General features: G+C 50.1%; 2 protein-coding genes across 4 annotated transcripts in view; one reads left to right on the top strand and one right to left on the bottom strand.

Annotated features, from left to right (window-relative positions):
• The window catches only part of LOC122378511 (band 4.1-like protein 5), a 45240-nt gene extending 37554 nt beyond the window's left edge, over nt 1–7686 (bottom strand). The window contains exons 1-3 of one of the 2 annotated variants that reach the window (XM_043359632.1): nt 7214–7686; nt 6820–6924; nt 617–659 (exon numbers count right to left, since the gene is read on the bottom strand). In XM_043359632.1, the coding sequence (XP_043215567.1) occupies nt 617–659; nt 6820–6924; nt 7214–7369 (304 nt within the window). In that variant the 5' untranslated portion in view covers nt 7370–7686. The remainder of the gene's footprint in view (nt 1–616; nt 660–6819; nt 6925–7213) is intronic. The other variant, XM_043359633.1, reaches the window with a different exon arrangement.
• Nucleotides 7687–8169: 483 nt separating this feature from the next.
• On the top strand, nt 8170–22930 carry LOC122378512 (pyruvate dehydrogenase phosphatase regulatory subunit, mitochondrial-like). 2 transcript variants are annotated; one of them, XM_043359634.1, is made up of 16 exons: nt 8170–8388; nt 11063–11317; nt 11715–11927; nt 12407–12570; nt 12829–12992; nt 13264–13462; nt 13923–14092; nt 14496–14688; nt 15712–15900; nt 16453–16604; nt 17022–17170; nt 17757–17964; nt 18413–18502; nt 19014–19193; nt 19422–19622; nt 21336–22930. In XM_043359634.1, the coding sequence occupies exons 2-16, from the start codon at nt 11088–11090 to the stop codon at nt 21549–21551; spliced, it is 2718 nt and encodes a 905-aa protein (XP_043215569.1). In that variant the 5' UTR covers nt 8170–8388; nt 11063–11087; the 3' UTR covers nt 21552–22930. The 2 variants fall into 2 exon arrangements, with proteins under 2 accessions (XP_043215569.1, XP_043215570.1); XM_043359635.1 differs by lacking the exon at nt 8170–8388 and adding an exon at nt 8407–8573.
• The last annotated feature ends 656 nt before the right edge of the window (nt 22931–23586 follow it).

The raw sequence follows: 23586 nt of genomic DNA, 5'->3' as shown, positions 1-23586 counted from the left end.
GATTTAGTGCGCTGGGCGTTACCCTGCGTTGACAGCGTTGGCGCAGCAGCACGCAACACGCTCGCGCAACGCGTCACTGTGGTGGTGGGTGATGTACCGAAAGCGTCAGCAGTGGTAGAGACCGGCTGCAATATTGTCCACAGTCCACATGATTAAATATTGTTTTCTTTTGTCCAGCCATTAAAATTGTAAACATCATTCGGCTCAGCTTCGATGAGTTGACTTTTGGCAATTGGCTGTAAGTAGAGACAGTGAAATAAATGCGAAAGTGCACGGTTTTGATTCAGGCGCAGATTTTATCTTGCAATTCTTTCCATTTAACACGAAACTTTGTGTTCACTCCTCTAACGAATTCTAACCTTTAGTTCCCAAGGAAAACAACACCACAAAAATAAATAAAACACAAAACTGCGCTGTTTCATTGACAAAACACCCGTGTTTTTGTTATTATCTGTCCCATATTTTTGCCCATTTAGTGGTGTTTACACCGTCCGGCACGTGCACTGTGATGTGCTCCGGAACACACAGTCTGCGGAGACACGCGAGTGGGGCAGCCGGCGGGGCAGCGGCGCCGGCCTCCAGGGCACGGCGCAGCCCGATCAGTCGCGATACTCACTTTTGACTTGTTTCCGGACTTGTTTCGTGGGGTCGAGCCAGTGCTGCAACAGAGGAAAACCGGTGTCAGTCGGTCTGGCCGCCGCTATCGGCGTCATCGGCGCCTCCCGTGACCTGCCAGCGCGCCGGCCGGCCGGCCAGCCACGCCGCTCAACGGGCCTCAAACGGCGCACGGGCCGTAAAAGACGCTCTCAGCCATCGGGCAGGCGCCGAGGCCGCAAAAAGGGGCACGACAAAACTTACGGAAGAATTATCAGTGACTCATGTGGCTCATCGCGTGGAATCGCCGGCTTTAGAGCCGTGATGCATGGATCGGGTGGTATATTGAAAGATAAGCGTGCACCTCACCACAGAGTGAATGGACATGGAAGGGGGAACTACTGGCCTTTTTTGATTCAGGTGTAAGTAGCAGCCATTCTTTAGAAACACAAATGAGTTCAATGAAAAACGCACTGCAATGAAGGGCAGACTACTCTACGGTATTAACACGCTGCTATCGTAGCCCAACATGGTTTTTGACAAACTTGGCGCTTTTTCAGCTAAAAAGCCAAGTCAAAGAATGAATGAAACATTTACTAAAGAGAACATCCGACATCGTGTAGGTGCCCACAATCCAAATACCTACATAACGCCCTCGACCTATTTTGCGGATAACCTCCATTCCACCTTACATTCAAAATGGGCGTCAGCGTCTAGGCCCCATTCACACATAAACAAAGCCACCACCTGTCATTTGAAGAACAGCGGTTCTGGAACGGCTATGCGGCATTCCGTCACATCCATGCTTCACCGATACGGCGATTAACCAGACAATCCTCCACGAGACCACGGGAACGGACCACCCACAAATCCACATTGTGGTCCGCTCTGGACTGCCGGCAGCAATGAAGTGCCATGTCGCTACAATCAATAAGATGCTCGTTGACGCTCACCCAGGCGGGGGCGGATGGCTCCGGTCCGCACAACCTCTCCATTTATTCCAAAAGACGGGGGAAGCGCGCGCGGTGGCCGTGACGGCCGTCGAGCTGGTTACGTGATGATTTACCGAGCGGGGCGCCTCCATCAGACGGATTGTGCCGTGAAATGGGACGGCACACACGCAACGCGGCCATTGGCAAACAGATGCGTCACACCACGCCATGACGTGCTGGCGTGCCAACGGCCAGATAAAGGCCCATTGCGACCGATTTTCGGGCACCATCATTTCCTCAACCACTCCCCATCACAGCATAGTTGTCTATTTGGTTTTGGCCATTGCCAAAAGTGTTTTCAATAGGTACTATCCCCGCCTCCAACAGCTAAAAACGGCATGTAACTAACCATACCCCACAAGGGGGTACGTGACATCGGTCGCAAACCCAGCACCTGAGAGGGTTACGCAATCTTCCGTGGCTGGTGGTGGCCGGCACGGGGTCGGTAGGTAGTCATCAACAGGCAACTGGCAGCACCAACAGCAGCTGGTGGGGGTATGACAAAACGGGTGGTGACCGGCACAGTCAGAAAGGCACGGAGCGGCAGCCGGCAAGGTCGTAATGTCGTAGGAATGCCTACAGGTGTATAGGAGCGAGTTGGCGAGAAAAGAAAGACGACAATCAACAATGGATATAGTGACGCAATCACAGTGACAGCAGGAGAAGCTGGGTACTAATCTCAGGAAAACTAGAACCGTATGAAAGCCTTGCCTACTTAACCACGTTCATACTTCATGGCATTAAATCACTGAGGAAAATACACCGACCTTCTAAAGAAAACATCGCCAATAGCAGAGAAAATATGACAAAACTGCCCTCTCAGGGCGACAGTCGCCCTCAGCTGTGGTGACTCTCACCACACCTGAGGGACCGTCGGTCACGTGACCGGCAGGGGTCCGCCGGCGTCCCCGTACCAGTGACTCATCCAGCTCCCCTCCGTCACCGCGTGCTCTGCAAACACCGCCCCTCACCGCTGCCCGGAGGGGTGAATAATATAAGTCCCTAGTCCTCCCTGCTCGGAGTGTCTGGAAACGCCGCTCAGTGTCCCCGTCCCCTGGCGACTACAGACGCCGCTGATCCCTCAGCATTCGTCGAAGAGCGCCGGCTGAATGTTAACAGCGGCGGTGACGGTGCTGAATTCTCGTCACCGGAGCCTATGACCGCACCACGGATGATCCTCTGACTCGGAGTACAGGCTGTAGGTGCCCTTCAAACTCCGACGGTCCCAGCCGGTGGCGTCAGACACCACCCACCACCACGAACCCGACAAGAACGTGTCTCCCTCCGACCACAGCCGTCACAGGAGCGACACACGGACAGACACACAGCAGCAATCAGAGACAGCCACCGCGAGACGCCGGCACCGGACGCCTGGCCTGCCTCACTTCCCATCGCGCCAGACCGCAGCGCAGCCAGCAAAAACGGGCCATCACCTGGCCACCTGGGCAGGCGAGCGGCGAGCTCAGGCCTGGTGGGGAGCACGACGTCCGACCGGCCGGCCGGGAAGACCACGGCTGAGATCAGCGGTACCGGTTTGTGCCGTCAGACACCGCGGCCAGATACCTACTGATGGGCTGCGGTACGGTACCTAATGCTTTATGGATAAGAGCATGGTGAGCATAAGAATCGGTAACCCTATGATATCATGTTCAAATATGTAAATGATGCTTTTGGAGCGTTCCTTTGGAGAAGAGTAGCGTCGAGCACGTTGGAGGTACGGTGCAGCGCTGGTGGTCTTTCTTTCACGATGCCATTCAGGAAAGCTGCATCACAACTTTAGAAGCAAAAACTCTCCTGCACAATGCTATTTTCAATTCCCATGTCAACGTTTGTCCTTCGTAACAAATCCTTCGTCTGTAACCGGATTTAGCATTACATCAACTAATCTGCAATGTATCTTACAAACATAACGTTATAACCGAAAGCAGAAAAAATAGTGAATCCACTTTCATGGCAACATTCAACGTCATGACGACAGTTACACTGCATTAACATTGGAGACTGCATTGTAAATCAAAGCAGTGCCAGCCTTCACGCTCAGTCCATGTTTGGAAGTTGCCAACCAGGTATACGTTTTTATAAGCGCGCAAGCTGGGTAAAATACAAGCCTCTTCCTCATTGTACTGTCAGTGCCATCGTCACTGACTCTGTCACAATAACCCTGCCATGAACATTCCCAGGGCATGTGCTGTTACGAGTGGTTCATGGGCTAGCACAAAATATAAATATATCAACTAAACGTCGATCCTAATAAAAAGCGCAGCACCTCAATGCAGACACCAGAAACGACGGCAAAACCCGTCAAAAACCGGCCTCGATCAAAAATGCACCTAAAAGCAGACAAAGAAGAGCATACTGTTGCGCAATGCTGCTCTCCTTTTCACGATAATGGTGCGATTCTGACAAAGCCGCGTTGCACGACTTCACGATGATAAGCAGATAACCCTGATACCATCGAATCTGTCTGACCAACAGCATCTACCGAATCGCACGGTATTTACTAACAATACGTGAAGAACCATCCGGCCACTGCAGTGCGATAGTTCCCGCGGGGCCCGGGCACATCATTTCCCCTGATGGTCGCCAAATCCAAGACATCACACACTGACACAGGCCTCCACCCAGTCTCCGCCACCAGGCGCGCACAGGCCTCGCTCCCCACCGCGCAGCCCGGCATCCAGGCAACACAGCGCTCCAGCCTTGAGGCTTTATGTGGGATGAACTCCCCGCCTCAGTCGGCACAAAGCATGAATGCCAGCCAGCCCCATTGCCGTGCGGGCGTTGCGCAACGCGCCGGTGGTCCTGGCTTCTGCAAATCACGCCGTTTTGGGCCGGTCGGCCGGTCTGCCCGCGGACCGGCCCAACCAGCCTCCACAGGCCAGCCGGCCGGCTGCGGCCGAGCCCACGGCTCCCAGCACGCCGCAGAGAGGCAGTTAACTATAGGACATGTTCACATTTGAGGAGGAATTCTCCAGACGCTGGTCATCAAAACTCAGTATGAACTCATCGAACCGAACAAAATGTCTCAATTATCCACCACATACCGATTTTCACCATAAAAAGGGGTGAAAAACCTAGTGAAGTACCCTTGATCAACAAAATGACATAAGAAGTGCCACGTGGGGAAGTCAGGGTACTCAGCGAGCTTCCCTTCGATTCCATCGGTCAACGGCTGACCTGTCGCGCTCCATGGCTGATCACTGATCGGAGTCAGACGGCTGTCGTCGGCGCCGCTGCGTAGCACCGTGGGACTACATGCCGGTACACTCCCAGCAGCGTCACCGCGGCCGGCACGATGCGACTGGAGGGTTGAGGAGGGAGGGGACAACACGGCAAGGAGCCGAGCACTAAGGAACAGGGTTGGGCTGTGACTGAGGAGCACGACACGACAGGATGAGGAATGAGGAGCGAGGAGACACGGTTGGGAGAGGACACTGATGAGTAAGGAAAACCAAGAACACAGCAAGGGCTGAAGAGCGGGGAACGGGAGCCCGAGAGGCGACATGGGAGAACTGAGAAATGAGGACTGGCTTCGGCGACATGTGTAGAGGGACGAATGAAGAGGGGGCATGGCTGGTTGAAGTTGTGAGGAGCAAGGACCCACATGGTAGGAGGGCTGGAGAGTCAGTAACGAGCTGTGATTTTTTAGGGTCACGACAAAGACGGAGGAACGACAGAGAAGGGGACGCTGACAGCTGAACTGCGATGTGCTCGTGTCCCGACGACGTTCAATGGCCGGCTAGAGCGAGATAAGTTAGCGAGTTCTTCAATAACGAAACAAGGACAGACAAACGAACTGCAGAACAAAGTCCTGATCAACACATTCATTGGAATTGAGAAGACAAAAGGCAGCATCAGCAATACTATTAATGATGGTAACGATTGATGATGATAATAATGACCGATCGATCGCAGAGGTGTGTGTTCACGACATCGTGCAATACCTCTGAAGCTGACTTTGTATGCACCTCGCACGGCTCAGTCGATTGTCTCCCTATGACGCCATCATCACGTAGAGCGTCAAATGAAGATCCGCGCCGTCAGACCGCTGACGATTATGCGATGCTTATCGGCGGCGTTTCGCCACGGCCGATGCTCGATCTAATGACGTAACGCGGCGGAGACGGAAACGGCCGACAACAGTCCGCCAGTCGCCGGCCGCATGGGAACCCAATCCGCTGCCAGGCGACCGATCCATTTCTCACCCCGTGACAAATGGGACGCAAATGTGCGTGGAAAATCGAGCACGGATGGATGGACACTATATGTTGGCGAAATGTGGCCCAAACATACACACCAGATGGCAGATGCTGGATGTCCAGGAAACTCGTGTTCACTATCACTGGCAATGGTGTGTGTCTGACTAGCCTTCTCACACAGACTACCCTCAAGGGAAGTAGCATGCCCTTTATTATACCCAAGGCCCTAAAAGCATATCCATAGATGACCCACAGATAACTGAACACTGAGTTGAACATAGCAATACAGCAAAGATGTTCTACAACACCTGGCTAGTTCACTCTACTTTCCAGGTTCATGGTTTGGCTGGGTCTCCATTACAGCAGAAGCACAATGCTGCCTTTAGGGACAAAAGCTACAGGGATTGGTCTTGCACCTATACCATACTGTCCCACACTTATAAATGCATAAAAGCATGATAACCTCACAATACACACATCATATAGGTAGGTTTTGAAGTCACATCACACATGCCAAATCAGATCTCATGATATGACTCATTCTAAAGGAATGTTTCATTCCTTTGAACAGAAATAAACTTTATCATGCCATCATATTGCTGGCACCTGACACCATAGCCAGTCACAGTGAAATGAAGAATGAACAGATCATCTCAACTATATATTCTGCTCAATGACTGCTCAAGAAATTACCTATACCAAAATGCACTTTTGAGTCAGTGCATACTGAGTAGTGGGTGACCCATGCATAAATTGGGTGGCCTGGTAAAGTCCTGCTAGCTGTGTAGTGTGTAGTAGGTAGGTGTACCTATATTATACAGGTTTTCTGCAATCTGCATGCCATTTTGAAATAAGAATTGTAAATCTTGGACCAAAATGACAAAAGATGACTGGTTATAATATCTATGGCTGGGTACTCAGCTGAGAAAGTGCCTACCTATACCCAGGAATATTATACACTGACATGCATTCTTTATTGATAATTGATGCTTCAGAACTGTGAAGTACCTTATTTTATTGAATCAGACACTCACCTGTACATGGTTGTGGTCTGTGTACTGGAGGCCAAAGTAGTCCTTCTCTATAAGGTCCAGAGAGTAGAACACTTGGTCACAGAGGGCCTGGCCCAGCTCCTTTTTCTGAAATAAAAGTATACGAATGTTAACATAGCATTATCAAAATAGCTGGCATTGCATAGTCACAATTTAGGTGTTAACATTCTACTGATTACAACCAAACTGATACACATAAACAAGATTGAGGCAGCAGCATTTCTCCTCATATACAATGTCAGCATTTCATGCATCAGTATGTTGTTCCAATCCAGTATCGCTAGGCCTTCCAGTATGGCTTTGGGAAATAATGCCCACTTCAAAAATTAAGCAAGTAAAAACCAAAAGCTATAGCAAAACTGAAATAGGTACTTACTGGAAGTTCTACAGATATATCTGTGCCATCTAAAAGCTGAACCTTGCATTGCAAGATATGCTTGTTGTGTTTCCCTCCATGCTGATCGTTCACTCCGTTACCATCAATACGCTGCCCAGCGCGCCCTTTATGACGCTTACTGAAGAACTTCAGCATGTTGGTTTTAAATAACTAGCAAATATTAAATATCACATAACGGTAATCATCGCTGACCCGCCTTTCACAGAGTCGCCCAGGCAACGCAACTTTTTCCGGCACCTAAACCACCGTTTTATGGATTCCTTCGCGACGAATTAGCACAGTGCCACATACAGCTTGTTGTTCACTCCCAAAACGTAAGATAATGCAATTTATGCAAAAGAATTGTCCACTAGCATTCCCGTGCACGCCCCACGAAACACACGACTACGCGCCGCCACGACACTCAACGAATTCCTCCAGTCAACTGCTGCTTGTTGTGTTGCTGGTGTTGCTGATGGCGTCAGAGGGATGGGACGATGGGACCTCGAAATGAGAAGCAAACGATGGTAGCAACCACTAAATTCTTATATTATTACCCTAATTAGGCCCCATGCAACATACGACTTAAAAACTGTCTTTTCTTTTTCTATATTTCCGTCTTACTACAGCTGTAATGCTATAATATGCAATTACTCTGAAATTTAATGCATTTTTATTAGAAAGACAGCTTTCCATGGGAAATGATTGAAAAGGCTAGCACTAAATTCAACTGATGCAACTGATGCCTAAATTCACTAATTATTTTTCATTTGACTTTTAGAGCAAAATCAAATAATTTAACTAAAAAGTTCCAACTTTGGGGGGTTTGTTACCTTTCAAGATCCTTGTTTTCTATTACATTAGCTGAGAATAAAGATAAACCGTACTCATTTGCAACTGAGCTGGTGATCCATTAACAGCATTTTGAACACGTTGTTTTCATTCACACCACTTTTGTAGCATGAGCGTCATATATGCCGACGGGACCCGTAAATAGGGGTTAAAGCAAGGGTTAAAGTGTAAAATATTGAAGTGTTTGGGAAATATGGCATTTTTCAAATTTCTGGATAAGAAGAATTAAAGAAGAAGCTTGTGAAAAAATAACAGTAATTAGAACCCGCATTTGCGGCTTGCAGTGATTGTAATTTTGCTTTGTTGGATTTGATCAGGTCAAGGTATGACAATTTTATATTGCTTTTCTAGTTAGGTATCTAAGTGTTACAAAACTGCATTTTCAGGCCAAGCAAATTTGTAACCACAGCTTGAAAGAATTTTAATCAAACACAGATAATCCTTCATTTAAGATGCACAGAAAATTTTGAGAGGCCCAAGGCCTGTATTGTCCGATCCAGTCGAGTTTGTGAGTGACAGTGTTACCTCGTATGGTAGGGGCAGGGTGAAGTGGAGGTGTCTCCAGTGGGTGTTGAGACAGTTATTGAACGAGTTAAGAGAGTCGGGATTGTCATCTAACTTACTATTTGAGGAGGGCGTAGTTTCTGTCTATTACGAAGGTCGCGACATGGTGCTACGTAGCGCGGGTTACAGATCACACCGTTGCACCTACCGCGCTGAAATTTGCGCAAGTTATAGAACAAGGATGGACAACGTGCCTTTGAGTGGTCTCGGCTCGATCGGATCGATAGCGAGCGCGTGGCGCGTGCCCAAAAAGTGCAAATTCGCGTCATAGACTTTACATGTATTAATCGGCTGGCAAAAACGGGCGAAAACAGCCAAATTTGCCCGACACGGGTCCGGTCCCGGTGCAATATCTCGGTAACCATGGGCCCGACCGGTACGGGGAAAACAGCATCGTGTAGAGAATCGAACGGGCTATCGAATGGTGTGCGGTACAGGGGTTGGCACGCGCCACGTGCACCGGGGAGGACACTTTCTTTTGAAAAATGGACGTTTTGGACGGATTTTGGGATTTATATTAATTTCAGGTAATCGTCAGACGGAATGAGTTGAAACAGCGCCTATTAGCAATAAAAATGTACCGTCTCTCATGGAAAAATTGTGAAAAGCTAATTGATCAAAAACAATGTGGAAAAAATCGCTGAATTAAATGGTATTTGTCCAAAATGTGCCACTAAATAATTACACGGATTTCGCTGCTTAACCTGATACGTTTGACAATTCAAAATGCTATCATTGGAAAGAGCATTCAATTCTCTCCAAGATCCAATCATCACGTTTGCATGACAAGCAACAGTATTCTTAAAAATATAAATGTTTCAAACCTCTGCAAAACGATTTTTAGTAAAAATTATCTACGCCTTTAATTTGTCATAAAACTACGTGCCTAAATTATAAAGCACATTTGACAGATTCTGAAGTGGAAAGCATGCTTATCAGACACGGGCACCTCGATGCGGTGGATATTTTTTCCACAAACCAAAACGTTTAGCCGTCAAAAAGCAATCGACCGAAATGGATAGATAACCCAACCGACACAAGAACAACCGAACACCCGCCGATCGAAAATATCCCTTTTCGCGTTGCGGAGCACGCGGGTCACCCTAGTGTGCCTCCTATTTTTCTTATGGTACAATTGAATTAAAATTAATATCAATATAGGGGTCAGGGTGACACGCTCACGCTGCTCCTGTTGCTTCACTGTTTGAGCAGCATTCAGTGCACTTTCATCTCTTATCCGATAATACATCACTGGTGCACGCAAGGTCGTCTATGGTGCATGATGCCATGCTTCTGAGTATAGTGCTCCCGTAAGCAAATACTGATACAGGGAAAACTGATAATTTTGGTTTTGAGGTCTTTTTTTTAATTTTGGAGTGAGGTCCTTTTCCATTAAATCTGACATGGAAAATTCAATTTCAGTCCTCAAAAAGTCATTTGGATGTGGTTACTGTCACCCCAGGTTTTTTGGCAGTTGATAACAGATATTGGATGTTATTTCACCCTTTCTCCCTACTGTAGCAACCATGAGCCTGATATTTGATAAGCTCAGCTAAAAAAGCATCTGCAGTTGGTGTCCATTTAGTGAGAGCCTTGGTTCTAGCTATATTTTAGGGCCTTCGTTCTAGCTGCTCTGATGCTTGATATAAGAAACTCCCAATGGGTATGGTGTGGTTGGTGGAAGCAGCTGCAGTCAGTTGAAGTCAGTTGAATGTGACATACCATGTCTGGCTTTGATGGACATGCTGATTTTGGTACCTACCCTAAATTCTCCTGTTGCCTTAGGGGACAGAGTTGACAACTACAGAGTTGACAAGTTGCACCTGCTAAGGTGGACTGGTTCTCACCAGCCCACATCAATTTGATTTGAACATTGGAAATTTTTACCACAAGTGGTAGATATTTGCATTTTTGATGTTAAAACTACAATAAAAGAGCAATTATTCCCTTGTTGACTGCACTGTGATTCCTGTACCTATATCATTTTCTTGGACAACAGTCAGCTCCTGCACAGTAATTCTGCATGGTACCTAACTTGTTAGCACCCACACCCCCTCCACGCACAGTTGGCACCATACCACAATGAATCTGCATTCTGCACTGCGCCACACTAGCTGAGAGTACCTCCATGTCACAAATATATAGTCAAGATTGCCATGCTTTACATTAATATAGACCTTGACTAAAATTGCCCAATTGGATGGAAGGGAGGCAAAGCGCACCCTGCTTAATGTGGGCTCCAGCAAAAATCATCTTTATAGGCAGCTCCTTAGAGCACATGCTTCGTGGTTGGTATTCATTGTTGCTCAAACAGGAAGCCACCAGTTCCTGACCCGCCCATCCTGTGCTGCGTGATTCTGTCATAAGCGCTGTGTGGAGTTAGCTCGGTGCGTTCTGACCCGCCCATCCTCTGTTGTATGGTTCTGTCGCCAGCGGTGTCCGACTTCTCGCGGTGACGATGGCGCCGCTGCCGGTGCCGCTGCCGCTGCTGGGCCAGCTGTCGCGGGCGGCCCGCGGCCCCGTGTGGCTGGCGGCGCGCGGTTACCAGCAGGGCGGCGCGCCGCGCCCACCGCTGCCGGAGGAGGCCGACACAGTGATCTGCGGCGGCGGGCTGCTGGGCACCTCCATCCTGTACCACCTGGCTGAGCGGGGCCTGGCGCCGCACACCGTCCTCATGGACCTCGGACAGTGAGTACACACCGACCTCATGGACGTTGGGCAGTGAGTACTGAGTACACACCACCCTAGTTGATCTCGGCCAGTGATTACATACCGTCCTCAACTCATAGACCTCGGACAGTGAGTACAAACCAGACAGAAAATGTTGCAAAGGAGGCAAAATTACTGCCCGTGCTATCGGAGTAGCAGTCATTTTCAGCGTGTGTTCGCTTGTACCTTCTTATTTTCTTTAATTTTCTTATTTTCTTATTTTCTTTAATTCTTATTTTCTTTTTCTACTACTTATTTTCTTTAAATTCACTTTTTGAATGTTTGATCTGCCTAGTTTGAATGCCTTTCTGCCAGGCCGTCCTGTGATCTTACCAGCTACCTGACCTGACCGTCTGTCTGCTCTGCCTCGCCACAGACTGGGCAGCGGCGTGACGAGTCTGGCGGCCGGCATCGTCTCCATGAACCAGCTGACGCGCGCCCAGTCTAAGCTGGTGCGGAAGAGTCAGGTGCTGTTCCGGCGACTGACGGAAGCCGGATATGATGTGGGCATGGAGGAGTACGGCAGTCTGCACCTGGCCAGGAACGATGAGAGGATGCAACAGTACCGCCGGCTCACCGCACTATCCGAGTCAGTATAACTCGCCGCGGTCTCAGATTCGGTACTCACCGCGCTCTGGCACAGTCTGAACGATCCCAGAGTCAGTATAACTCACCGCCCTCTCAGAGTCAGTACTCACCGCGCTAATAGAGTCCGTACTCACCGCGCTAATAGAGTCCGTACTCACCGTGCTCTCTGTCCATGCTCACCACGCTCCCAGATTCGGTACTCGACAGTACGTTGACGGGAAAGGCGAGGGAAGGATCCGTGGTGTGGGCTGGATATAACTATAGAGAAGTCCTAGTAGCTAGTAGCGGCAGAAGCGGCTGATTAACGAAGAATGACGCCGGCCTGCACTTAGAAAGTTGTCGCGTTTATGACTATCTTCCGTCGGTCACACCTCTGCTAATATATTGATCGCTTTAGTGTCAGTTTTGTATTAGTCTGTCACGGTAACTGCCGTGCCAGTCTTAGCTCAGCCCACAGTGACGTCCCCCACTCCGCCCCAGGTCTCTGGACACGGATTTCCAGATGCTGACGCCGGACCAGGTGCGTCTGCATTGTCCGCTGCTGCGAACCGAGGACCTCAAGGGCGGACTGTGGATCCCCTCGGACATCACGGCCAGCCCGCTCAAACTCACCCGGACACTGGCCGACATCGCGCAACAGAGAGGTGCGGCGGTTTGGATAACTGGTCTGATATTTTGTAGTATACATTTTGATGGTGACATCCGTTCGAGTTGCATCCATTCGAACTATGGGGAACTGTTTTCTAGAATTCGTTGATCGTCAATTAATTTAGCAATTTGCTCATAACTGTGCAAGGTAAGAACCGCAGAACGTCGAAAAAAACTGTTTTTGCAGTGTCCATTTGTTTCTCTCTGCTTACTATCTTTTATACCAGCTAATTATCTTTCCTGTCTCTGCACAGGCGCCACCATCATGGAGCGTGTCCGAGTGCTGCGCGTGCTGAGCGACGGCCGTCGGGTGACGGGCGTCGAGACAGACGTGGGCACCATCCGCTGCAAACGGTTCGTCAACGTGGCAGGGTACTGGAGCCACGACCTCGGCAAGCTCAGCGAGCCCAATGTCAAGGTGAGATTGGGATCAGTCCAGATACTGGTTTCATACGTCATAATTAGACTTCTGACTTATCTGTGTGGTCGTGAAAACATTCAATGAAGTCAACGGACCAATGTCAGTGAAGCATTGAAGCAATAAAGTCTTTGGCACAGCATTCTCCAGTTTCCACATATATAATCTTCTCTTGAAAGTGATATTCCTCCAAATTTCACACCTTTCTAAAATAAAAAAACTGCTCTAGCATCCTGCTGTTTGTGCTACAAGTTCGTCGTCTCCCCGCCAGGTGCCGGTGCACCCATGCGAACATTATTTCCTGGCCACCAAGCCTGTGGACTCAATGGAGCTGCCCGACTTTAGCGAGATGCCCTCGGTGGTCGACCCCGACGGGCGGATCTACGTGCGAGCCAAGGACGGATGCATCGTCGCCGGCGGCTTCGAGGAGAACGCCCAGCCCGCCTTCGAGGAGATGGAGTTCATGCCTGGTGCGTGGCGGGAGATGGGGTGGACGTGGTAGGGAGTAACTATGGGCGTGGGTTGTATGAGATAACTGGTAGAGATGTTAGAGGGCGAGCCTCCGTAGTGACACAGATTATGCATGTTAGCTCACAGTGTCATATTACTGAAAGTGCTAAAACTGATTGATATGAATGTGGGAGCTTTGCCTCGCCGAATAAAATTCGGCTTAAGCAACTTTGCCTTCTTTGAGGGGTTGACTCTTAGCTTAGCTAAACTTCGAACAGTACTGTTTTTCATTTTAAACGGTCCTTTCCTGATAGCCCTCGTTGGATACCTGTATCAGATAAACATATTTAATGCCTTTTCATCTATCATAACGGTAGCGGTATTTGGGACACTTCGGGTAGGGCGCCAGTTTAGTCCGGGGTATCGCTGGCGACTTTCCTTCAACCCGTAACCCTCACCTGACTGACGTCCCTCGGGCAGCTCGGTTCGACTCGGAGTCACTGCAGCCGGACTGGGACCACTTCTACGGTCTGCTGCACGAGATCGTGCACCGCGTGCCGGGCGTGGGGGACGCCACGCTCGACCGGCTGATATCGTCGCCCGAGACGTACTCGCCGGACGGGCAGTGGATCATGGGCGAGGTGCCCGAGGTGGGTGTACGGCGGGTGTGGGGATGGTGGGACGTGGCGGTGGCGTCTGGGGGTGCAGGATTGCAGGCACGGGCTAAAATATGCTGGCGATTATAGGGCTGATGGTTGGGGGTTTCAGGCATGAAAGAGGGTTTCATGCTGTGACGTATGGTCACGGTGTTGCTTAGATGCCAGAAGTGTTTGATGCTGCCGGGTTAAAGTTGGCAGGAGCATGTGTGTGTGGCAAAAAGTTGGTCCTAATATTGTGAGAATCAACGCTGCTTTGACCTGTTATGGACAAAAGAAGGTACATTTTTAATGAATCACAGAGTACCCCTTATCTTCATGAATGTAGCTCATTTTAGCCAATGCACTCACCCACTCCGTCCCTACTCACGCCGTCTGCCCTGCCCCTGTCGACCAGCTGGAGAACTATTTCGTGGCGGCGGGTCTGGGCGCCAGCGGCACGGCAGCTGCCGGCGGCGTGGGCCGCATCATGGCCTACTGGATCGTCGAGGGAGAACCGCACCTGGACGTGTATGAGATGGACGTGCGCCGCTTCCTGGCGCTGCACAACAACCGCACCTTCCTGCGGACACGCATCCACGAGGTGCCCGGTGAGGAGAGGAGGAGAGGACGGTGACGTGGGGGGAGGTGAGGACGGGTGAAGTGGGAGGAAGACTGGGAAAAGAAGAGAAGATAGCTACAGAATAGAGTACTGTTGCTACTGTACCAATGAGACAATATTGATTACAGTTCGGAGAGTCGATAGGTCGATAGGTAGGTGTGTAGAATGTAGATAATGGCCCATCGTTTCATTTTGTGTGATTTGATGCTTAAGGGTGTGCTGTTGAACGGTTGTTCAAGTTTCTCAAACAGTGTTAGTTAACAACAACTTTACCAATGTTTGAAAGGCTTGTAACTTTGGAAACTTGAAATTATAGATGTCGTTTATGTCATTGCATGTCTACAATCGACTTTAGATATGTGGGCGTGCATTCTAATCGTCCCATATACAACTTTAGTGAGCTGTGGGTGAACTACCAAAACTTGATAGGTTAAGGATTGTGGGCTGTCATTTCTGCTTTCTGTATAGGTACTTACATTTGGTGCTCTTTGGGTTCTCCTGTGTACGAATTGTCACTTCAAGAACCCCACGACTAATGTCTGATTAGTACAAGTTCTCGTCTATCCAGAACATTGCTTGGCGCAGAACTCGCGACATTTCTCTTATACAGAATTGTTAACGGACTAGTCTAAGGAGACGTCATTGCATAATCCTGGTACAAGCTTTGCTGATTTGTAGGCTGTCAGTTGACACCACAGGAAACACCAATAAACTCCCGGTATCTGCACACCGTGCAGGCCCTAAAATTATCACCCTTTATGTGACACCCTGTTTCTCTCCCCAGTCCACCTACTTAAGACCAGTGTATGCGAATACCGTGGATATCGTAACTCAGTAACACACAGCGTGACCCCCCTCCCCCGCCTCTCAGGCCAGTATATGCGGATACCGTAGATATTGTAACTCAGGAACACAGTGCGACCCCCCCCCCCCCCCGCCTCTCAGGCCAGTGTATGCGGATACCGTGGATATTGTAACTCAGTAACAGTGTGACCCCCCCCCCCCCCCCCAGGCCAGTGTATGCGGATACCCTGGATGTTCCCCGAGTACCGGTCGGGCCGCCGGCTGCGCACATCACCCATCTTCCCGCGAATGAAGGAGTGCGGCGCCCAGTTCGGCGCCGTGATGGGATACGAGCGGCCGTCGTACTTCGATCCGGCGGCAGTCACCGTCAGCAGCACTGATCGACAGACGACATCCGGTCAGTGGGGTGATGGGAGCTCATGTCCGACAATTGTAATTATAATCTGGACGGTTATTGTATTGAGAGTAGGCACATGAAATTCCAGATAAAAATGGCACTACTCTCAATATGATAATGGGAGCTAGGGGAAAACAACTCGACTTATTGACTCATTGTCTTATCGACCTATCGACTTATTGACTGTCTTAGCTTGTTGCTTGTGATCTCGTGTTGGGCTTATACTAGGGAGATGGGAGATTTCAAACGCGTCACGACCGTGGTTGGTATTCTTTGAATGTCACCAGCCTCGTAACTTCTTCCGTGCTTCTTGCCGGACTTTGCTTGTATTCCGCGTGACATTTAGCCGATGTGAGCCGGCGTAGAACAAACCCATAAAGGACCCACAGAGTCTTCGCCCTTGCCGACTAGACTCGCACTGTTTTCACTAGTCTTCTCCAGCGACTTCTTGTTTCCCGACTGACCGAAGTGTGCGTACCCTAATGGCACCGTGATCCTCGAACCCTGGCTGTATCTAAGACTGTAGTGAGCGAACTGTGGTTCTCTCCTCAGGCAACCCCCAGCGGCGACCAGAGTTCTCCATCGCCGTCACGGACTCGTTCGGCAAGCCGCGCTGGTTCGACCGAGTCGAGGAGGAGTACAATGCGTGTCGGGAGCGAGTGGCTATCTCAGACTACTCGTCCTTCACGAAAATCGACCTGATGGTGAGCGCGACGGGGTCGGGATATGTGTGGATCGACAGAGAGATAACATGCAGTGAATATTGACCATGGTATGGGGGCAAGGAATTTAGACCTGACCTGGGAACAGTTAAGCAATGAATTTAGAGCAAATGAGCTGGGTTGACGTAATGTGCGGTAGGGAGAGGGAAAATGTATGTACGCCATGTTGTATAATGCTTAAAAAATATGATGTTGATAAAAATATAATGTTGCACTTACACTACACACTATACAACTACACCTGTTCATATCTTACGGCTGTATGCAAAATAAATTTCTGTCATCCCAATCTCTCAAAACTTTAACCGAAGGTTCTATCGAAACATAAAACTGAGTTCTCTGACAACTTTGCAAAAGCTGCCTGAGATCAGTACCTGATCGATATTTGTTCGTTTTCAGAGTAAGGGTGACGAGGTGGTTCACATGCTGCAGTACCTATGCAGTAACGACGTCAACGTCCCCGTGGGCAACATCCTGCACACGGGCATGCAGAACCGCCACGGGGGCTACGAGAACGACTGCAGCCTGGCCCGCATCGCGCACAACCAGTGAGGAATGAGGGGATGCTGCGGGCTGGCGGTGGGATGAATTAGTGCCGGGGCTGGGAATGGGAGTCGATACGGGAGGGGTATGTGATTCTCTAATGAGTATTGGGTAGGGTGTCGTGTCGTATTTATTTTATTATTTTCTCATGTTTGGGCTATGCATTGAATGTCGTTTCAGACAACCTAGATTATCTAGTTTGTTAACGTTACCGTGAAATAACTTGTTTTGCGGCTTCTGTGAGGTGGAGGCGTGTAGATATTCTATGAGAAGTAAGTTTTCCGTTAATACTTCAGTTGTCTGTTGTGTCGTTTTCTGAACGTGCGAGGCTGACACGTTTCTGGGGACAAGTGAACAAATGTTTGCTCATTCTTTCAATGTCACCGGTAAAATGCCGACTCAATCATTCACCGCCACCGTGTCCCCTGGACGTTCCGTATCAGTACAACCAATCGTCTGTTGACATTTCACCAGTGGCGACTTCGCGTGTCTCTCGCTCCAGGCAAACAGTGAACGGCGTCCCCTAGAACACACTTCGTTCCTCGTCGCCCTACCGCCGTGGTAACCCCCCCCCCCTCCCCCTCGCCTCAGCTACATGCTCATCTGTCCGACCATCCAGCACGGTCGGTGCCGCTCGTGGCTGCAGCGGCACGCACCCACCGACGGCAGTGTCGTGGTCTCCGACATCACCTCCCTGTACACGGCGCTGTGCGTCATGGGACCGCTGGCCCGCGAGCTCATGTCCGAACTGACGGACCAGGACCTCAGTCCAAAGAGCTTCCCGTTCTTCACATTCAAGGTGAGATTATTTTTCTGCTGGTATAGGATGGTGGATCCTGGGGAAGCGATGTTATTGTTAGAGTCCTGCGGTTACGTGAGGCAGAAGACAGTTTTGCGATTTTCTTTGTAGGTAATGCATTTTTACCTTTATCTGTATCCTTATTTTATCTGGTTTTGTTGCAGTGTGAGAGTACTCACTGTTCACTCTTGAATCAGTGGTCTCGTGTTAGCTCCTTTCTCTGCTATCGCTTGTTTTTTACGTACTTTTTTTCCAGCTGTGAGTTGTATAGCCAGTACTTTACGTTTAGCGTTTTGGCGAAGCGAGTGGACTGATAATGAGTTTTAGGCTGTTTCTGTCCACCGCCCGCCTGTGTCCGCCTCTGCTTCTAAGTTCTAACTACTATCCGCCGGGCGCTGCTAACTGTCGCCCGCCTCTGACGTTTGTTCACCGCCTTCGTCCTACACAGGAGATGGACGTGGGTATGATCGCGGGAGTCCGCGCCATGAACATGACACACACTGGCGAGCTCGGATGGGTGCTCTACGTGCCGAACGAGGTGGGTTGACGGTCACCGCGGTCATGTACAGCTGTATATACTGTGGTCACAGCTGGGGCGGGGACATATGGCCTGGTGAAGGCCGATTGAAATCGGTAGGGCGATTCAAACAGGTGTGAAATGTAGAGTGATTTCACTGGCGTGCGCTCACATATGAGCTGGCAAGTGTGTTTTTTTTCCTTTTTTGTGTTCTGTTAACAGCCAGACAGACTTGACGGTATGTTTCGTCAGTGTGCACATCCTGCTGATGAACAGTAATGTGTCATCGTTTAACACTATGCATAGCTCCTCTATATTTTTATGTTCTCTTTCTCGACAGTATGCAGTGTACGTGTATGACCTGTTTCATGTTTGTCCCCTCCTTTCTTCCAGTACGCGCTGTACGTGTATGACCTGTTTGTCCCCTCCCTCCTGCAGTAAGCGCTGTACGTGCTTGACCTGTGTCTGTCCTCTCCTTCCTGCAGTTAAGCGCTGTGCGTGTATGACCCGTTCGTCCCCTCCTTTCTTCCAGTACGCGCTGTACGTGTATGACCTGTTGATGGAGAGGGGTCAGGACTACGGCGTGGCGCTCGCCGGCTATTTCGCCATGCGCTCGCTGCGCGTGGAAAAGTTCTACGCGTTCTGGGGCCAGGACCTGGGCACCACCACCACACCGCTCGAGTGCGGACGGGGATTCCGGGTCAAATTCAACGTGAGTGGCGGATTCGGACATCGGAGGGGCAGGGACGCTCGGGTATTACTCTTAGAACGTTTCCGTGAAAACTTGGCCGCTTGGTTTCAAATTACGGTACTGTTTGATGTCGATGTTCTGTCAGTCTCGATATCGATATTTTATCTGCATGTCTGCACTAAAGTTGGTCATTGTCTAACATGTAACTGCCTGGGCCTACTCTCTAACCAACGCCGCTCCTCCCCACAGCGAGACATGGACTTTATCGGCCGAGAGGCGCTGCTGCGTCAGAAGGCCGAGGGCGTGAAGCGGCTCTACGTCCACTTCACCGTGCAGGAGCACGACCCGTCCGACGACCCGTGGGCCTGGGGCCACGAGCCGATCCTGCGCGACGGCGCCTACTGCGGCCTGGTCACTACCTCCGCCTTCGGATACAGCCTCGGAAAACTGGTGAGTCGACATAGTACCTTTCTGTTCTGAATTCTGATGATATCTTGCTTTGACACTGCGACTATGCCTGCATACTCCATCGCCTTTTATAGCTTGCGTAGTCTAAAAAGGTTCTAATGTGCCGTTGCTAATGCTCATGTAAATGCGGCATTGGGAATCGACACAGCGAGGCTTAACGATAGAACTCTTTAGTCTTTGGTTATTCTACCAATTCTCTTCTGCGTGAATTCAGCCTTGATAATCTGAGAGTCGCTGTAACGAGGCTGTAGAGGAAGCTTTGAGACAGGCCAAACAGTGATGACACGGGCTGCGAGCCTCTGCCACGCAGTAGATGCGTGAGGTGCGTGTGGATGCACGACACACGCAAAGGGGTACTTATGCGTGTTTTTGTTTGATTATTCTCTTGTTTATAAAGACAGGTGTGTCTTGTCTTCGGCGTAGCATGGTGGTTATTGCAGATCAAAGGTTTGTTAATAATATTATACTCCCTTCGGTGTCTTAATTGTCCGATATACGTGCCAGGTCTGTTTGCGGTTCAGGTTTCGTGAGAGGGTTGGCCTTAGCGCAGCATGTTTTTGACGTTCGTCACAGGACGTATATTGGGGGCTGCCCTGACACTGGCTAAGCTGCTTTGTGTCGGCCTGTTTACCTGTCAATTGCCGCCTTCTCAGGCACTTTTGTTAGGATGCAGTGAAAGAACCGGCCGCAGCAGCTCCCACGGTTTTCGCGGCTCTGTTCTCACCCTGCTGTTGTGGCGAGCATGAAAGGATATTGACGAGTGTGGAATAGCGTGCCCACGTCGCACGTCCTATCAGGGGGTTGGCGTGTGTCCTCCACCTGCTGATGTGCGAGCTTTGAATCGATCGAAGAGGCTTTGTTTTGACTGAAGTATTTGAGCGAGCTTATGTTGCTTTGCTGTTGTATTAATTCGTTTTCTCGAAACGCAGTAGATCGCTGCGTCACGCAATGCTGCTGAGAATCGGCGCATGCGGTATTTTTCTGCGCATCATTCCCGATCACTGTCGGTCGCAACATCCAAGTGCGTTGATATTTCTCAGAATGGACACGGTGATTTAGATTCATCCGTCGACGTTCACCGAAAGCGGCTAAAGCTCATCGGGGGATGCGTAACAGCCTGTTCCCTAGCTCAATTCCGCGAACGGATGGTGAAGCTGTTATGCTGATCTTCGTGTTTTGTTTGCGCAAAATTTCCCCGTTCTGACTCGAACGAAACTCTGACACCGGATGCTGAATATCTACTCGCTCTTCTCTGATTCTTGTTTACCCTGAAAAACCTGATTTTTCCGAACCCATTACGTAAGAACTTGTCGACGATTACGTCTGTTTGATGCCAACCACCAATCTGACATTTAGCTGCGCGAAGTTTGGGATGAAATTGTGTCATGGCCTTTACGACAGTTCAACTACGGACAGCTTAACACAGACATTGGCGTTTTTCATTTGATGGCCCGACGAGTACCAACGTGGATGGAAATGTGATTACTGATTACAATATACGTTAGAATTATGAAACAATTTAAACGTTTTTTCCTTGTTGTGAGTGCTGCTTAGGTAACCTTCAAAGGCGAAAGATTCCTATCGTTTTTATTCAAGTGTTGCCATTCTATTTTGTTTGGGTGCCGTTCTTATCCACCATCCCTTTCACATCTGTAATGCCATCTTATTCTGACCGGACCACTCCTACCCTTCCAGGTATGCCTGGGCTTCGTGCAGGACCTATCAGCCGGCTCACCCTCTGTCATCACCAGTGACTACGTGCTACGGGGCAACTACCAAATCAACATCGGCGGCCGCCTGTTCCCGGCCAAACCGTCACTGGTCTCGCCTTCCCTGCCGACCAAGTACCAGGAGCCGACCCAGAAGCGCTACCAGGCCACTCAGCACACGTCGTGGTCACAACGCGGTTAGTCCCCGTACCGGTCGGCCGGTCAGTGCCCCCTTCGCTAACGCGATACCGCTAGTTAGATGTCCGATTGACTCAGCTAGACAGACTGGATTGGTGCGAGACGCGAGTTGTGAGGAGTGTGGGCTACTCCTCAGCGCGGCAACGTCGGCCGGCGTAGTAAGTCAGCCGTTTTTACTAAGCTGATGGTAATGTCTAATATCCCTAGTCTCATATAAGACACGCGCACACAACGAGACGCGTTCCGTATGATCAAGCTCGTCCAGTCACTCGTATGCGGTTCGCTTCTATTATTCAAAGCTGTCGAAGGTGCTTCAGAAGACTTCAGAAGACCGCTGAGCAGCCTGCTGAGCTTTCGACCAGTGTTGTTCAGCTTGTGAGATGTGAACGTACCATGTGAGATATTTGTGAGCTGTGTGGTGAGCTTCTGAGACGCTGTGCTACTCTGTGAGTTGTGCAAAAGTCGGTGACTCTGACTCCAAGTCATTAAGTCTTCTAGCATTGTGAGTCAGACGACTGTTGTCGGGGATTCGTGACCCGTGTATGAGATTTGTCGCCTGAAACGAGTAGTTGTGTGTGTGTGTGTGCGTCTGTGTGTACTGTATGCGTATGCGAAGTCCAGCGGCTTCTTGCTACTCTGTGTGTGCGTGTGTGTGTGTGTGTGTGTGTGTGTGGATTGTGCTTGTGCCGACTGCTGGCGATGCCGTGCATCCCTGTAGAAGTTCCCAAACAGTCCCATAACGTGCCATCGAGTGCCGTGAAGCGGTGGCGTCAACTCGAGAGCTCTGAGCGGAGCAGCGAGGTCGCTACCACCGCGCTGCCCCCGCCGCTGCTGCTGTGAAAACGGGTCGTGTGTTGTTCTCCCGTCCCAAACTACTTATTAATGAGCGGGTTCCGATTCCGCTTTGTGCCCAAACTGTCTGCTCAGGGTGACGTGTTTAGTAGTGTGGCCTTCAACGCCGGAAAACGCCAGGTCGGGAGGTTAATTTTGCATTTGATCCGAAGGATGTTGCTGTGCCGGTAGCTCGCTATCAGTCGGATTGCATTCTGCACAGGAAGAACGATCGCCTTCTCAGCTGAAGTTTAGCTACTCGTGCACGGCATTTCAAAGCACAGGGTAGTCATTGGCATAGCGTAGAATAGATTCAGGCATCGGATCAAACCACGGGCCTTGTGCGGGATGCGTGCGTATCCACCAGATCTGGTCTCCGGCGCCGCGGCGTGTCTCCGGCCGCCGCTGTGTCTCCGGCGTCGTGTCTCCCCGAGTGTGCGTCTCCTGTGTGCGGGTCAGCCGGCCGCCCACCGGCCCGGTCTGACCCGGTCGCGGCTGTGCCGTATTTTGTGGATTTTTATCTTGTGTCGCAATACAGTGTTTTCCGTGTCTTTTTGTGGCTGTCGGCGGCCGGCGATGGCCATTGTTGCGGCGGCGGTGCGCGGTCGGCGGCGGGTTCTTGACCGCTGCGCCGGCCCGGACACCCGAGACGGGCCGACCGGTGTCGTTTTTCTGATGCGCAGAAGCACGTGCTGGCTGGACGGTGCGCCGCCTCTATGGCGCACCGCGGTGGGTTATCATACGAGTCTGCAAAACGGGAGGTGTTGAGAACGGTTTGGTGTGGGGCAACAGTATGTTAGAGCTGATCACAATCGGTCCAACCAATTTCCAGTTTCGTCTGGGTCGATGATCTCTTATACTGAGAGTCTTATTGGTGTAAGTTACATCGATGTGATAAACGGTATTCTTCCACTTCCATTCCAACTCTTTGAATCGTTTCAGTTTGTCGGTGACTACGTTTCCAATCGTCCTTATTGCTGCAAGCTACATCACATTGCTAAATGTAGCCCGGCCCGGAGGTTTCGTATGAACCTAACAGTTCCACCTACGAAACCGAGCAGCGAGCATTCACATCAAATTTTCTATTGATTGGAACATGCAACCGTGTCTTGACATTGTTTGTCCTCGACATCGTCTCAATTTGTCCTCGATTTTCCTGCCGTCGTCTCCGGGTTTCGTCTCTCCGCTCGGCCGAACCTCCAACATTC

This window comes from Amphibalanus amphitrite, unplaced genomic scaffold, assembly GCF_019059575.1.
Source record: "Amphibalanus amphitrite isolate SeventyFive unplaced genomic scaffold, NRLGWU_Aamphi_draft 000061F_arrow, whole genome shotgun sequence".
NCBI classification, from domain to species: Eukaryota; Metazoa; Arthropoda; class Thecostraca; order Balanomorpha; family Balanidae; genus Amphibalanus; species Amphibalanus amphitrite.
Note: the sequence above shows the minus strand (reverse complement) of the source record. Positions and strands in the feature narration are given on the sequence as shown.